Source organism: Chanos chanos, chromosome 1 (genome assembly GCF_902362185.1).
Source record: "Chanos chanos chromosome 1, fChaCha1.1, whole genome shotgun sequence".
In the NCBI taxonomy this organism is placed as follows: Eukaryota; Metazoa; Chordata; class Actinopteri; order Gonorynchiformes; family Chanidae; genus Chanos; species Chanos chanos.
In genome coordinates, this window is record NC_044495.1 from 40,575,904 (window position 1) to 40,590,999 (window position 15,096).

Genomic DNA, 15,096 nt, shown 5'->3' on the forward strand with positions numbered 1-15,096 from the left:
TGAGCCTGCGTAAGAAGAGTGCGGCCAAACAATGTGATCAGACCTAGTACTTCCGGAGTAGCGCGGCCGTCATATTGTACTCTGCTGAAATAGTAAAATTTGTATTATTTTTAAGAAGTGTGTCTAGGAAAATATTGCCTGGTCGTTGTGTACAGACATTTAGGACCGGGAAAACCTTCATCAAGCGACGTGTAAGGGTAAGTTATCTGTCTGGAGATAGCTCTTATAACTCTTACTTCATGTATAACATTCGTTTGCGTGCTTATTAAAGTTGGTAGTGAGTTTGCTAAACTCCCGCGCAACAAGGCGCCTGAAGTGAGCTAGCTACACGATACGTGCCTGGTGTGGCGTTGTGAACTCGATGCAAATCACTGTGCATAACAAATCTAAAATAGACAATGTGAAGTTGTTGAAACGCGAGCTAACTGGCTAGCGTTTGATAAGTGGTTTGAAAAGTTCCACCATTGATCGATTGTTCGGAAGACGTTGAACGAAGAACACAGCACAGGTAACGATGCATATCCATTTCTCGCTTTTGGGGAAATTATGTAACTTGATATTAAAAACACTTGCTCAAAAAACTTTTCTTGAAAAATGCACGAAAGCGACGATGTTGCCCGTGGGAAGAACAATATAAACCGGATGTGGAAGTAGTTTTTCGGGTTTAGACAAAAGTAGAATATCTACATCAACTTCCCCCGGAAAACATACAAGCTGTAAGATGTGTTTCCTGCGATGAAGGAAATTAAGGTTTAAAGGCTGCGTTTTTTATTGTAATCAAATACAGGCGATGGCATCGACGTTGATTAAAGCAGCCACGTTCTTGTTTTCCATCAGTCATTAGTCTCTTGCGTCAGATGGCCTCACTTAATGGACCGTTCCAGACGCAAACAACTCATAGGCCTAATCTCAGGCAAATAGATGTTCAAATAGGAGGGAACCCGGTACCTTTGGGACTCGTATGCCATTTAAGAGGGGCTGGTTCTTATTATTTTACCATGTTGATCGCTATCTGACCGTAATCCCCTCGACCAAAGCCAATGTTGGTAACTTTGTTTAAATCCCTTTATTTATAGACTGCATTATTAAGTTCTAACATGATACAAAGTTCGCTTAGTGAGAATCGAGGAAGATCCCACAGTAATCATTCCCAGATTGGTTGTTACGACGGACCTTAAGATTTAAAGAAAAGGTTTTCTCTCTCTCTCTCTCTCTCTCTCTCTCTCTCTTTTTACATTGCATTTTGTCAACATACTCATGAAAACCAATTTGGTTACCAATAGAACAAGTGTCACAAACAGAATATGCCAACACTCTATGCTCCATGTAGAGAAATATAGTGACAAATGTTTTATTTCGTGTACAATCAGTTGGGTGAGTGGATAAGGGATCTTTTCCTTTCTACCAAATTAGGATACACCCGTATTCTCTAATGCTGAATTCAGGAAATAGTGCACACATGTGTGTGTATATATAGCATGCCACAGCCACAGTTTTGTGGGTACAGTGTTTTGTTTATCAAATAAGACAAAATATAGCATAGAATCTGCTTTCACTGTGTTTCACTTTCATGTGTTTTAACCAAAATACCATTTAAGGCTGCTTTGAATGTCATCTCTTTTTTTTTTTTTTTTTAATTCCTTCTTTTCACTAGATGTCGCTGGTGGATTTGGGCAAGCGGCTGCTGGAGGCTGCTAGAAAGGGACAGGATGATGAGGTCAGGACCCTAATGGCCAACGGTGCCCCCTTCACCACCGACTGGGTAAATGTCTTCTCTGTAGCTGCTCTAACACACCTGATGAGTTTCTATCTGTGATGTTGCCAAAGTCTAGAACACTACCCATGTTAGTGCTGTCTCAACTATTATATGGGTGTTCAGAGACACTCTATAAAATTAAAATGTACTTTATTTGGATTTTGAAAAAGAGCAAAAGAGCTCATGTTTGTTTGTTTGTTTGTTTGTTTTTGTTTTGTTTTTTTATGCTCTGTGTTCTTGAACACCACCTCCTCTTCCACCCACTGTCAGTTGGGGACCTCACCCCTGCACCTGGCTGCCCAGTATGGACATTACTCCACCGCTGAGGTCCTCCTGAGGGCAGGTGTCAGCAGAGATGCCCGAACAAAAGTGGACAGGACACCCCTGCATATGGCTGCCACAGAGGGCCACACCGTCATTGTGGAGCTTCTGATTAGGGTCAGAGAACTGATTTTCTCTAATAGTCCTCCTTAGAGTCGCAGAAAAGATGCTCTTTTGGCCAAGATTGTTTTTCTGTATTCCTAGGTCACGGCATCAGTGAGCAGCTTTCCTGAATTACTAGACTATTTTATTTTGGTCTGTTTGTGCAATAAGCATTACTTGGGGAAGCTGGGAAAAAACATAGTGCTTCTGGGAGTGTAGTACTGCAGGATTGAGTTAGAGGCACTGTACACATCATGACTTGGGTTAAAATCTTAAATGTCTCAGCAGGGGTTTAGGTATATCAGTCAGTGTATGAATGATGACTAGATCTCATGTGGGTTAATACTGAGGTCATCTGTAGTTTTCTTGATGTGTTTAGTCCATTTACCCGATGGCTAACCAGCTCCCTACAAAAATGTTCAGCTTTCGAATCAGCTGATTCAGTGACAAATTAAACATCACCTCCCAGATGTAACATATAACTTAACCTAGAATCTTCTCTTGCTTTATTTTGCAGAGTGGAGCAGATATCAATGCCAAAGACATGCTGAAGATGACGGCTCTCCACTGGGCCGCTCAACACGGCCATCCCAAAGTGGCGGAGCTTCTACTGAAGCACGGTGCCGACGCCCATGCCCTCAGCAAGTTTGACAAGACGCCTTTTGACATCGCCGTGGACATCCAACATCCTGAACTTATGCACTTACTACAGGTTGGAGCTGTAGTTTTACATCTACAAAAACACTTCAGATAATCGTGTGTGTGTGTGTGCGTGTGTGTGTGTGTGTGTGTGTATATGTGTGTGTGTCAGTAATGACAGAAATTGGAACTCAGAGTAACTTAATTTGTGTAGTTTTTTATGAGAAGGTTATGATGTTTTTCTATGTTATTATCTGTAGTCTTAGTTGTAGTCTATCTGAATATGTAGTTATGATGTCTGATTTTTGAAATTGCTTGCTTTGTAGGAGAGTATGCAGAACCAGGTGAATATGAATGCAGAAACAGCCGTTACGAGTGTTACCGCCACTCCACAGTTTATTATCCAGGGCATCCCGGGAATTCAGGGGAGTGTAGTAAACATAGCTGACCTCATCAAGACCACCTCAGGTAAGATTAGAGCCAACAACATGCATTCATCAAATATTACATGGACACATGACCAGACTATCTTTAACAGTCACTGTTTGTTCTGTTAGCCGTAGTTAGGATACGGGAGTTCATATCTTAAGCAATAGCACAGGTGCAGGTGTGGAGGAACTCACAGGTTTCCCACAGGTTCCCTGTTGTATGTTTCATTGGCAAACACTAGTGACGAAAATAAACTTTCACCCAAGTTGTGTAAACTCAGAGCAAGCCTGGAAAAGCATACGGTTAGCGTTGAAATTGTGTTTCTCATTTTTTTTGACGTGTTTCTGTTGAGTTATGCTGAGCAGCTAATTTTCATCAGCCAGGTGTGCTTAAACGTAAAGTTTACATTCAACATGAACTGCCTCTTTACCACAACTCTACAACAAGGTATTTTTTATCTCATACTACACATTCAGGTGAAACAGAAGAAGCCATCGCGGCAAGTGCGTTGGACCCGGGCATCCAGCAGGTGATGAGCGATGGAAGTCAAAGGGTCATCACCATAGTAACAGATCAGCACGGCAACCTCCAAACAGGCGGGCTCGGCCAGTCGTTCTTTGTCACGATGCCACACGGTCAGCAAGGTACAACACACCTTAAGCCATCTTTAAATAAGAGAGAGAGCATGGCATAATCAGAGGATGTCCGTAAACAAATGCCCTTAACTGTAATGCAGTGTCAAAGTTATGTCTGTACTCTGCCCTGTTTCCACCATCGCGTGTTGAGGCACAGCGTTAAAGTGTAAAGGTATGAAGTCTTGCTAAAATTCCACAGCCATCTGCAGGACTGTCTGGTATTTCAGTCCAATAGCAAGATTTTGGGATTTTTGCATAGAAAGGCTTTGTTGTTCCTGTTAGACTTTCTTCATTGAAAGCAGAGGGGAAGTTCTGACCGTACGGTTCTCTTTGTGTTCAGTGTTGGCAGTGCCAGCGAACCAGGTCACAGAGGAGGTGGTAGAGGAAGAGTTTGAGCCCCCTCCCGCACGCAAGAGGAAGATCGAAGTCTCGTCCAATCACACGGAAGCTGAGGACACAGTTAGTGTGATGAGAAGAAATATGTGAAATATGTTACTACGGCGTGTGTGTGTGTGTGTGTGTGTGTACACACACACACACACACACATTGTGCACACAAATATTCACATTCTTATTTTTCTTCTTCTTATTTAATTGTCATGTCTTCATGTCCTTTCCAGGAGCTTCTACAGCGGCAGTTGCAGGAGGCGAACCGGAAGGCTCAGGAATACCGTCAGCAGCTCCTGCGTAAGGAACAGGAGGCTGAGCAGTACCGCATGAAGCTGGAGGCCATCGGGCAGAGCCAGACAAACGGAACCGCACCCCTGGGCCAGGATGTGGTGCTGCAGGAGGAGGTCGCCTTGGAGGAACAAACCCAGATGGAGGGAGGCGAAGAGGTTGTGCTCCTCTCCGAAGATGGCATCGTCATCAAATCGGAGGAAATGGACTCCATAGAGGAGCAGGTAACACTAGAGGAGACCACCACCGCTCATACGGAAGCGATTTCATAACGGACACGGAGAACATGGGACTTCAACAGTAATGTGACTCAGAGAGGCCAAACTGCATGTTTTGTTTTTTTTTTGTATTTTCACCTCAGTTTTGTGTATTTTTCCCTCTGTGCCAATGTGTCCTTTGACCTTGTTTTGTGTTTCACTTTTTTTTTTTTTTTTTTTAATTGTCATTGATAGTATTTCTCGTCTCTTTTGGGGGCGGGGGGGCAAGGGGGAGCAAACTCCCACCATCATAAAAGATATGTTGTATCCGTGGTGATCATGGGGCCAAAGAAGTGCCTCTGACTTGGATATTTCATTTTTTGTTCTTTTGGAGAGTATTCACAGTGTCTCGGACATTTCAGTTGTACACACGAGACGCACCTGCACTACAATCACAATCCTGGGGTTTTCACAGGGACAGACTCAGCTGTGATTGTGAAGGACTCGATATGTTCTGTAAACCACCCTCTTCTTTCATGTCGGTGCTCTCTCTCTGTGCTTCTTTTTTTTCCATGCTTTGGGAGGGAAAAAATGGTTACAGTTGTCCCTCTGTCTTGTGTTTTGAAGAAGTTCAGACTTTCTTGAATTTTGAAATTTGAATCTAGCATAAATGTATGAGCAGTCCAAGAACTGAATCCAAGTACACCTGTTCCACTGTGATTGTATAGAAAGTTGGTTTGAGAACCAATGTTGGTGTTCTATGAATATGAAAAGAAACCCGCAACTTAGTAAAAGGACAACCAGGCGTCATTTCTCTCAGGCCTGATCTCTTTTTTTTTTTTTTTCTTTTTTTAAATTGCTTCGTCAGTGATGTCATGACGAATGGCCTGAGTGCATGAATTGTCTCCCATTTTTGCCACAATATCTTAAATACCCACTCATGCATTCAGTTCACATTCTTTTCTTTTCTTAAAGTCAGAAGCTTCAACACATTCCTTGTTGAGTGTTGCCATACATTGTAAGTCACTTCATGGTATGAAATTGAACATTATCAATGTATATCCAGAGGGATTTTTTTTAGTCTGTTTATCATTTTTGACAGTTACACTGTCATCTGAAAACAAACAAGCTCCTTGTAAAGTGATTCACCTTGAGTTGATGTAAGGTTGGCAGCATTTTAGAACAATTAATGACAGACCAGAATCCACTTTCAGTGAAGTAACATTGGACTGTCGATTTCTTCTGATTAGGGCCGTTTCTGTTTATTCCAGACTGTCGTTATGAAAGTATTGTATTCTTTTTGTGAAGGTGAAAGACGGACTAGCTGTCCCATATGCAGTCACAAGAAGCGACCCAATAGTGCTGAACAAAAGGAGCGGTTTGATCACATCCATGACACAGAGGTGAAGGGTTTTGTTGTTGTTGGGTGAAACCTGTGTGAAATTGTACAGAAAAGTGTGTTGTGTCTTAAACTGTTAATGCTGAAGTCAATGAGGAAATAGCGATTATTTAAGTGGTGTGAAACAAATAGAATTTGTAAGAGGTGTAACCAACCTTGGTGTCTTTTGAAAGACCTTGGATTAGTTTGCTCATTTTGTATTTTTATATCATATAGTTCTAAAATTAAGACCCCTTTTCCAGGCTGATCCATCACAGAAGTGTTCCTAATTGATTTCAAATTTGCATGATTTTTTCACATGACTCCAGTGCAGTAGAGTGACCCGGATACTTTTGAATAGCATAGCTGTAAAGTTTTACATGTTTTAATCTGAATTTGACCTCTTCTGCTCCATTTATTTAAGTTGAAGTAAGTTAAAGCCATAAGGAACACCATTACACTCATTTTTTTTTTAAAAAAAAAGCTTGTTGGGTTGAACTGTGGTGGAGAAGTCTTGAACTAATGGACACCAGAGGTTTGTCCTTCAGAACGGGCTGGGTTGATCTACTGTATTGGAATTATGAGGGGGAAAAAATCAAGAGTTTGAAAATTTAGTGAAGCGTCAGGATCTTTTAAGGTCTAACAACTCAGGCTTTGCTTTGAGGGTTATGCATTTAAGGGACTAGATAAAAGTTAAAAGCATAAACAACATAATCCAGTTATATTTTTGATAAATAAACTTTTTTTCAATAGCCAAGCTCCTGGTTGGGTACTTTTTGGTATACATGGTCACAACAACAGCAAAAAAAATGTCTAGGTGTTGCTGTGCTTATTATAAACTACACATAATATCACATCTTAGTTAATATTATGAACTGGAACTCCTGACTGGACTAAGAAATAAAAGTTGTTACTATGAGGGACCCAGACAAAGTTTGCTTTATCCACTGCTCATGAGCTTTGAAACTTTTGTTTAAAATAGTTAGACCTGTCTGTTAGGAATGAGCAGGACTTCAAGAAACATTTGGGCTGCTTGCCAGCAAACTGTTCATATTCAGGTTTGTTAACCAAGCACACCAATATATTACTCTTCATTCAAGGCTGCCTTCAAAAGTGTCAAAAATATGATCATCTAAAAGTAATTGCACCTTGTGCTCAAGTGCTCAATCAAAAGTCACAAAAAAATCACAACTATGTATCAGCTGCTTGTTTCACAGAAGAAAAAATTTAAATTAAAACATGAATGCACTTAAACCCACAGCTGAGCGACCAGCACAGTGAAGATGAAGGTAAAACACAGCCTACCTATATAACAGTCCACAAATGTGAAAAATGAAGGCATATTAGAAGACGGACAAATGTGATTCATTTTGTTGACAGTTTTATCTGTGTTTTATCCACATGCTGGACATAATGTAAAAACTTGAAAATTGAGACCAATTTACTTTCAAGCTTTGTTCATAACTATTACGTTACATCATGCGCAGTGCGATTATCACCACACCACTGAACAGATGAACAGAAATCACACTAAATCTGTTGTATCAAAATGTTTATTCCTTGCTAGTTCAGGATTTGTATAACAACTAGGGGGAAAAAAAAACCACTCAACTCATCAATAAGTGGAAATCACATCTTTAAAAATACACAATGAAATATAAAATAAAAAAAAGAAAGCATTAATTATAATGGTTTTAATGTCCAGTTTATGAGGGGACCGGTCCCCTCATGGGACCGCGGGGTGGTGCAGGGGGTCTAGGCGGCATTGGGGGCCCTCGCTGGAAGCCAAATGGGGGTGGGCGTGGGGGACCACCGCCGTAACCTGGAGGGGGCATTGGGGGTGGGGGACCCCTCATGCCGGGGGGCACTGGAGGACCTACGACAGGACAGCAGAATGGTAAATTTGGTGCAGTGTTCGATGGGCTAAACCTGTCAACACATGCTACAGACTTTTATATACATACTACATACAAATATTGTTGATGGTCAGAGGCAACTCAAGACACCCATTTTCTATTTTCTGTATCTCATGGCTGCTGACTAGAAAATTCTAAACTTTAAACCACTTGCAAGTCCTGCCACCCAAAACAGAGACTCTGACAGATAAAGACAGAAACTTGTACAGATGGGTTGAATTATAGAGAGAAAAAAAGAAAAAAAAAAACATGGATTTGCTCCAATGCTTACCCATGGGGGGGCCAAATGGTGCTCTGGGCGGCATTCCCATGGGAGGGGGCATTCCTGGAGGTGGGGGTGCGCGGTGTTGATTGGACCCCGGGGGGCCGGGTGGGGGAGGCACCATACCAGGGGGTCCGGGGGGAGGCATCGGCATTTGGGGCATTCCTGTGAGACAAGAGATAAACATCTTCAGTGTCACACGCTAATGAAATTGTGTCAGTGGACATGACAGTGCAGTCAGATGTGACAGTGCAGTCACCTGGAGGAGGCATGCCAGCAGGAGGGAACGGAGGAGGTCCGGGAGGCGGCCCTGACGTTGCTCCCTGGGGTGCTGGGGTGCCCGGGGCTGGAGGCATGGGCATGCCCGGTGGCATCCCGGGAGGCATTGATCCAGGTGGTGGCACGGGAGGGAAGGCACCAGGAGGGGGCAAACCTGTTCAACCACATTAAAGAGATATGTTTAGAATGACAGGGGTTCAGTCTCTGTCATTGGATACCTGCACTAAGCCTAACAACTGCAATTCACTACTCTCTAACAGTGCTAAAACGAGTAGAAGGTGACAGGAACTACTGGAGATTGGTAAGTTTGTATGACACATACGGTGATGACAACACAATATTTCCTATGTTGATTATTAAATTAGGGTCAGTACATTTACGATGGATTGTAAAACTTTGTTAAGACAGTGCTAAATATGATGTTTCATTCTTACAGTACAGTGAAATCCCTAGTACACGCGGTCTCATTCTGACTGAATTACCACATTTTGTTGCCATTCCTAATCCCGTCTCGGGTATGCTTTCAGATCATCCAATCATTACTGAATTCTAATCATAAATAATGACCCTCAACCCATAAAATGATGAAACTTCCAAACCCCGTTTCAGACTGACCTGGCATGGGCATCCCCGTTCCCAGAGTGGTCATGACGGGTGTGGGTGCAGTTGGAGGCGGAGGGGCATCTGCGAAGAGCTGATGCGGCCTGTCGGCCTGAGAGAGCGGGTTCTGGGTGGCCAGGAGGCGCTCGGCGGCGGAGCCGTGCCTCTCGCCTTTGGAGTCCTTCTTGAAAGCGTACGACACCGTGATGGGGCGGTTACACAGGTACTGGCCGTTCATGGCCTCTATGGCAGCATCAGAGGCGTCGAAGCTGGCGAAGTTGATAAAGGCGTAGCCTTTGGAGTTGCCTGTGTCCGGGTCCCGCATGATCTTGGGCGTCTGAAGGATGACACCAAAGGCACTGAACGTGTCGTAGAGGAGCTTCTCGTCGATCTCGGGATCCAGGTTACCAATGAAGATATTGGCACCGACATCCAGGTTTTTATTGTGGGCTGAGGCTTTGTTGACTCTTATTGGTTTGCCATACATCTTTATCATGTTCATAATCTTTATGGCATAGTCAGCATCTTCTTCACTGAGAAACTCCACAAAACCATAGCCTGTGGGAAGACAGAGAGAAGAGATGAACAAACCTGAACTAATATTTACTGTAAATATTTACTGTATTGGCATCCTGACACCAATCCATAGTGTTTGAACACAAAGAAGACTGGATTTTTCTTATTATTTTGATACTTGCTTATTTTGATACCAATCCTAAAACCCTCCAGTTTTTAAGAATTTTTGAAAATGTTTTGATTCTTAAAATGTTCAGATGTATGCTACATTTAAATGACTTAAAAATTACATTTAAAACTCTAGAGCTACTTGCATTGGCCAACTGGTGATAAAAAAAAAAAATTCCAGCCTGCAGCATATTAAAACTGCAAGGGCAAATATCCTTAAGAAACAGTAAGTATCCTGTTCTTTTCCCCGCTGTATGTGTGTGTCATACTCACCCTGGTGTTGACCCGTTACCCTGTCTTTGGGCATGTGTGTGTTAACTACTGGCCCAGCCTGCAGAAACAACTCCCACAACAGTGGCTCTGACACTTTTTCATCAAGGCCGCCCACATATACTGTGGCATCTACAGAGAAAGAAAAAAAATACAGATAATTCCCTTTGATGCTACACAAAGTTTACTTCTGTGGCCCAATTTTAGCACAGTAATTGATCAGAAACATAAAAGAAGATTTTTCTTTGTTTAAAGGTTATATATTCATATTTCGCAATTTTAATCTCGTTTCCGACTAATCCAGAACTTCTGTTAAACACAATGTTGATGTACCGATGATGCACCCGTGAAACAATGATCCGGTAAACTGTGGCTAGCAAGCTCCAGGAGAAATTCGCTCGGTTACTAGTCAACAACTGGGTTAACTTGAACAATTAAGCCACGGCATGTTTCAGTAGAACGAATTAATACCTAGCAGAATAACCATTACACCCCAAAGCTAACCAGTAAAGCAAACAGTCCTTAAACAAGTCCAACGTGCTTGTATTTGAAGGTGAGTACGCGAACAAAAACAGAGACGACCCAAGCAGCTAGCATACTACTAGCGTTAAGTTCCCCATCAGAGTTTGCGGGCATCTGCAGTTAGCTATAGTGGTTCTCTGTCCGATTTGCTCCGTTTCAGCTTCATGCTGTGAACTATGTCCACTTAATAAATTACAGCGAAACATTAAAATTATCAGAAATATCACAACATATAGAGATATATCAAACACACAATTGAATTATTTGTCTACCTTGATTTCGCTCTGATATAGGTCCCGCCGCCATGTTGAAATCGGCGTGTGAACAGCGGAAATGACCCGTAAAGTTTAATGGCAGAACTGCTACCGATACTAAGACATTACCGCCACCAATTGGTGTGGAATGCAACGAGCAACGAGAGTTGGAAGAGAAACCCACAATGATGTGATAATCCATATATCAAACAGCAATCCTGATTGTGGAATTTTCTGTGTGTCCAATCTCTACCTGATCTAACACAGAAAATAAGCAATGACTCACAAAACTGCTGATTTGCGACCAGTTCCTGGAGGAATCATTAATAAATGTAGCTAACATAAAAATAACGTAATACACAATTACTGTTAAGGAAGCTGCTTAACCGAAATGCCTTGATTTCTATCAATGTTTCAACATATTAGCCTTTTCAGGATTTCACAGAATGTACAGTAAGCTTATCTTTGTGCAGGAGACTCAAGAATGCGGTTGTGAAGAGATAGACAAACTGTCTCCACTTCGATGATTACATCTATGCTTTGTGTGAATAATTAGGCATCTCAAATTAAATATGGGTTTATTATGTCAACCGGACAAACTAAACCTTGAACAGAGAGCTTTAATCTAATCACTGGAGACCCAGGAATTCTCCTGCCCACGCAATCAATCATTTTTGTGATGTGGCAGATCAGCTGAGTACACGATAGGGGTTTAGTTCTAGGTCATTGCTGTGTTTTGTTTTTTTTTTGGCGGGGGAGGGGGGGGGGGGGTTCAAACTAGATCTGTCCCAACTAAACTAGGACACCTGGTCAATCTAATATGTCCTCCATACATATAATAATGCTCTCTAGACTGGCTTTAGCTCTTTACTCTACTGATAACTGGTTGTTGGTAGAATGGTACTCATGCACTATAGTCTTGCTAGTTTAATGAAGCCCATTATCTCTCCATGTTATCCTGTATTATCAGTCTTCATACAATATGTTTATCTGTGTGGATGTTCAATGCCTGAAACACATTCATATATATAAAAAAATATTTTAGATGCCACACACACAATATGTGCCCGATATCTGAACAATTAATTCACCACATAACATCACAGTTAAGGTTTTTTTCTTTACCTAAAATGAAGAAATATTTTGAAAATGGTCCAGGTCTGGATACTACATTAGAGTATCATCTTTGTGGCTTAATCGATGAACTGTGATGCTTTATGTAAGCAGCTGAAATGTAATGTTGGATTATGAAAAGAAGCTTGGCTTGGAAAGATCTCAAAATTATAAAGGGGTGAGAACACAACAGATATAATCTGCAAAAATCCACTGTAATTTTGTAGAGGACTCCAACTAAATGCACAATTTTTGTGTAGAGTTTTTTGCATTTTTCCTACGTAGTCTGACATCTCCTATGACATGTTCCTTGACATTGATCAATGGGACGGTCGTCCTCCCTGATGACTTATGAACTTGCACAAGGTCTTGAAAGGCAGCACACGATGACTGGTCAGGGTCATGCTTGTAGTGTTGCCAGGTTCCCAGCCAAAACACAGCAAAAAATTATACCATTATGATTGCCCAATCAAACATAGTGCCAATCATTAGACAAGACAAAAGTACTGAATAGTCTAACCTCTGTATTCAACGATGATGCACATTCATTTTGCATTGCTAGGCATCAGTCTTTCATAAATGATAACACTGATCAAGGATCAAGAATAACAATTAATTTGCAAATGTGTTAGCAGGGGAATGCATCATTCACACTGGCGAGTACAATAACAGTACACAACCTATCACACGGATTGGTCATCACAACAAAGACAACATAATCAACAGTATACATACACTTTGACTAATCACAAAAAGGGAAACATGAACTAGGTCTAATTTACAGTTTGTTTGTCAGGTTTTTGTGCCGCTAATAAACTTGGTAAAACTGATCTTGTCTCCTCACTTTACACTTTCACTTAACTGTACAGGAACTCCCCTCACTGGTTTGAGAGTCTTGTAGACTTGCAATGAATACTCAGGGTGGCATGGTCACAGATTTTCTACATTTGAAGAAAGCCATACCCCAGGGGTAACTGACTCACTTTGGTCAAGTAAACTGGCAGCATAGACTTAGTAGTAAAGCCCACATATAGACAAAATGAGCAAATTTTCACCTTTCAGATGTTGTAGAAGGCCTGTGATGCAGAAATTAAAGGGTTTTCAATTTTTTTTTTTGACATTTTAGTAAGTTTTTAGGGAAGTGATGCAACATTGCAACGTTGGGCCTAGTTGGGAGCAGAAGTTCTGTATTTGTACTCACATTGTCTGAACAAATACACAGAACAACTGAGGGTTCATTTGCAGGGTTGATTGCTTATGTAGCCTTATAACAGTATATATCACGAGTAATAATCACACGACAGTTATATTTTTTTATGAATAGTTGTTTGACAATTAAAAAACAGGATAAAATCTTAGTGTTCCCAGTGTTCAGCCATGTTCATTTGCAATGATAGTCCCGAAGACAGTTCTTTTCCTCCGAAAAGCAAAGACGAACACTGCACTCACTGCATAGCATGTTGGCGTATTCATTTGCAATGACAGTCCCATCTCAAAATCACTCTCTCCATTTTGGATGATATCACATCCTGCACACTGTATCTCTTTGCTGGTGACATTCTGAAATGGAAAAAGTGGTAAGTATTTTCCAGGCTAAATAATTTCAATGCAAATTAATCCTAATCCTATTTACACATTCGACAGAAGTCACACAATACTGTCTGGATTGCCTATTATGCTCTCTACTAATCATAATAAAAAGAATACACACAACCTCCCAGAACACTTACATCCCCACATTCAAGAACATTCTCACCTGTCCCTGAACAATGCATTAAATGTATTTAACTGAAGATACAGATAGTTTCACATACTGCTACAGAGAGAGTTTCAAATACTTCAACCAGAAATAATTTAATCAATTCAACTCTGGTCTAAATTCAAAACTTTAACAGAAAAAACACAGTTAGAACTTATAGTGAATCATCAAAGACATTGTACTTCTATTAGTATTTTTTCCATATGTGAACATGTAAGAAGTGCAATGCTCCCATGTAATGTGTAAGGTTCACATGCTAGTTTGACTACCATCTTCACCTATTGGCTACGAACCTCACCTGCAACACAGACATAACAAGCTCAAACTCTAATATGATGAATGTATTCCACAGTAACTAAATATTTAAATGTGCTAGATGTTAATAATAATCACAAAAAAATCTTTAAGCCGTTTTACTTACTTGAGACAAGAGATGAGCTTGAAGGAAAGTTTTCCAGGATGTGTGAGTTCATGGCCAGATGGCCAGACCTATATACACATTTACTGTCCTGTAGCATTGTGAGGCTAGACAATAGGACCCACTGACTATGTAAATATGGTCTTAAAAAAAAACATGTACAGATTTTTTTTAGGATAGCTAAAAGTGATGTATGTAATTTTGCAACAGTGGTCCTTACAGGGCTAATAAAACACAAAAGCCTTCAGACACAGAACATAAACAAATAGACACATCTTTTTAGCATTGTATTTATCCACAGAGTGTTTTAGTGATGTCATTACTGTTTGGTAAGTCCCCTAGTATCCAACTGTTGCAGCATGTAATGTACTGTGTAAATAAAACTGATTGAACATAGTTGACTCAGACACGAGACACGCTGATGTTCTTGTGACCTGGTTTGAGGACAGCCAACTTAAAACTTGGGAGGAAACTGAAGCAAACCACCACTCATTTTTCCAAACAACTACAGATCAAATGCAAATCACACACAGACTTGATGCCCTGAGCACAGCTGGAGAGAGGACAGCAGAAAAAATCTTTGTTTGATGACACTTCATCTTTTCACAGTCCCTTTGTGCTGCTGTAGTCAGATCATAGGTTTCGGGTTCTGTGAGACATAGGACCCTGGGGCTGGTGGAAAAGACCCCTTGTTCCCATGGCAACAGCACAGCTGAACAGAACTTTGTGGCGTTCTGTGGACTTGCTGTAAAGTCATGTATAGTTTGAAGGTCATCTCAGGTTTCAAGAAACAAAACCCAGAGTAATGTGTTTTTTGCCATGAGAAGGTTGGCAGTAAGTAGTTGTTTCATTACATTTTTAGGTCACAGCATACTTTAAGTACA

The 15,096-nt window shown here is 41.1% G+C and overlaps 2 protein-coding genes across 2 annotated transcripts; one reads left to right on the forward strand and one right to left on the reverse strand.

Annotated features, from left to right (window-relative positions):
* The first annotated feature begins 72 nt into the window (after window positions 1–72).
* On the forward strand, window positions 73–4,873 carry gabpb2a (GA binding protein transcription factor subunit beta 2a). The gene is made up of 8 exons (XM_030789835.1): window positions 73–197; window positions 1,655–1,762; window positions 2,027–2,194; window positions 2,697–2,891; window positions 3,145–3,286; window positions 3,724–3,891; window positions 4,223–4,341; window positions 4,503–4,873. Exons 2-8 carry the CDS (start codon window positions 1,655–1,657, stop codon window positions 4,830–4,832), a joined length of 1,230 nt encoding a protein of 409 aa, XP_030645695.1. The 5' UTR covers window positions 73–197; the 3' UTR covers window positions 4,833–4,873.
* A 2,937-nt stretch (window positions 4,874–7,810) lies between these two features.
* On the reverse strand, window positions 7,811–10,974 carry sf3b4 (splicing factor 3b, subunit 4). The gene is made up of 6 exons (XM_030789846.1): window positions 10,941–10,974; window positions 10,150–10,278; window positions 9,208–9,750; window positions 8,573–8,746; window positions 8,323–8,478; window positions 7,811–8,011 (listed from the first exon to the last, which is right to left on the reverse strand). The coding sequence occupies exons 1-6, from the start codon at window positions 10,972–10,974 to the stop codon at window positions 7,842–7,844; spliced, it is 1,206 nt and encodes a 401-aa protein (XP_030645706.1). The 3' UTR covers window positions 7,811–7,841.
* Window positions 10,975–15,096: the final 4,122 nt, after the last annotated feature.

Excerpts from the sequence above, each read along its gene's own strand:
- gabpb2a (XM_030789835.1), top strand. The coding sequence starts at position 1,655 with ATGTCGCTGGTGGATTTGGGCAAGCGGCTGCTGGAGGCTGCTAGAAAG. Across the intron at positions 3,892-4,222 it reads GATGCCACACGGTCAGCAAG|TGTTGGCAGTGCCAGCGAAC; the intron begins GTACAACACACC and ends CTTTGTGTTCAG. Across the intron at positions 4,342-4,502 it reads ACACGGAAGCTGAGGACACA|GAGCTTCTACAGCGGCAGTT; the intron begins GTTAGTGTGATG and ends TGTCCTTTCCAG.
- sf3b4 (XM_030789846.1), bottom strand. The coding sequence starts at position 10,974 with ATGGCGGCGGGACCTATATCAGAGCGAAATCAAG. Across the intron at positions 8,479-8,572 it reads TGCTGGCATGCCTCCTCCAG|GAATGCCCCAAATGCCGATG; the intron begins GTGACTGCACTG and ends CTTGTCTCACAG. Across the intron at positions 8,012-8,322 it reads ACCATTTGGCCCCCCCATGG|GTCCTCCAGTGCCCCCCGGC; the intron begins GTAAGCATTGGA and ends GTCCTGTCGTAG.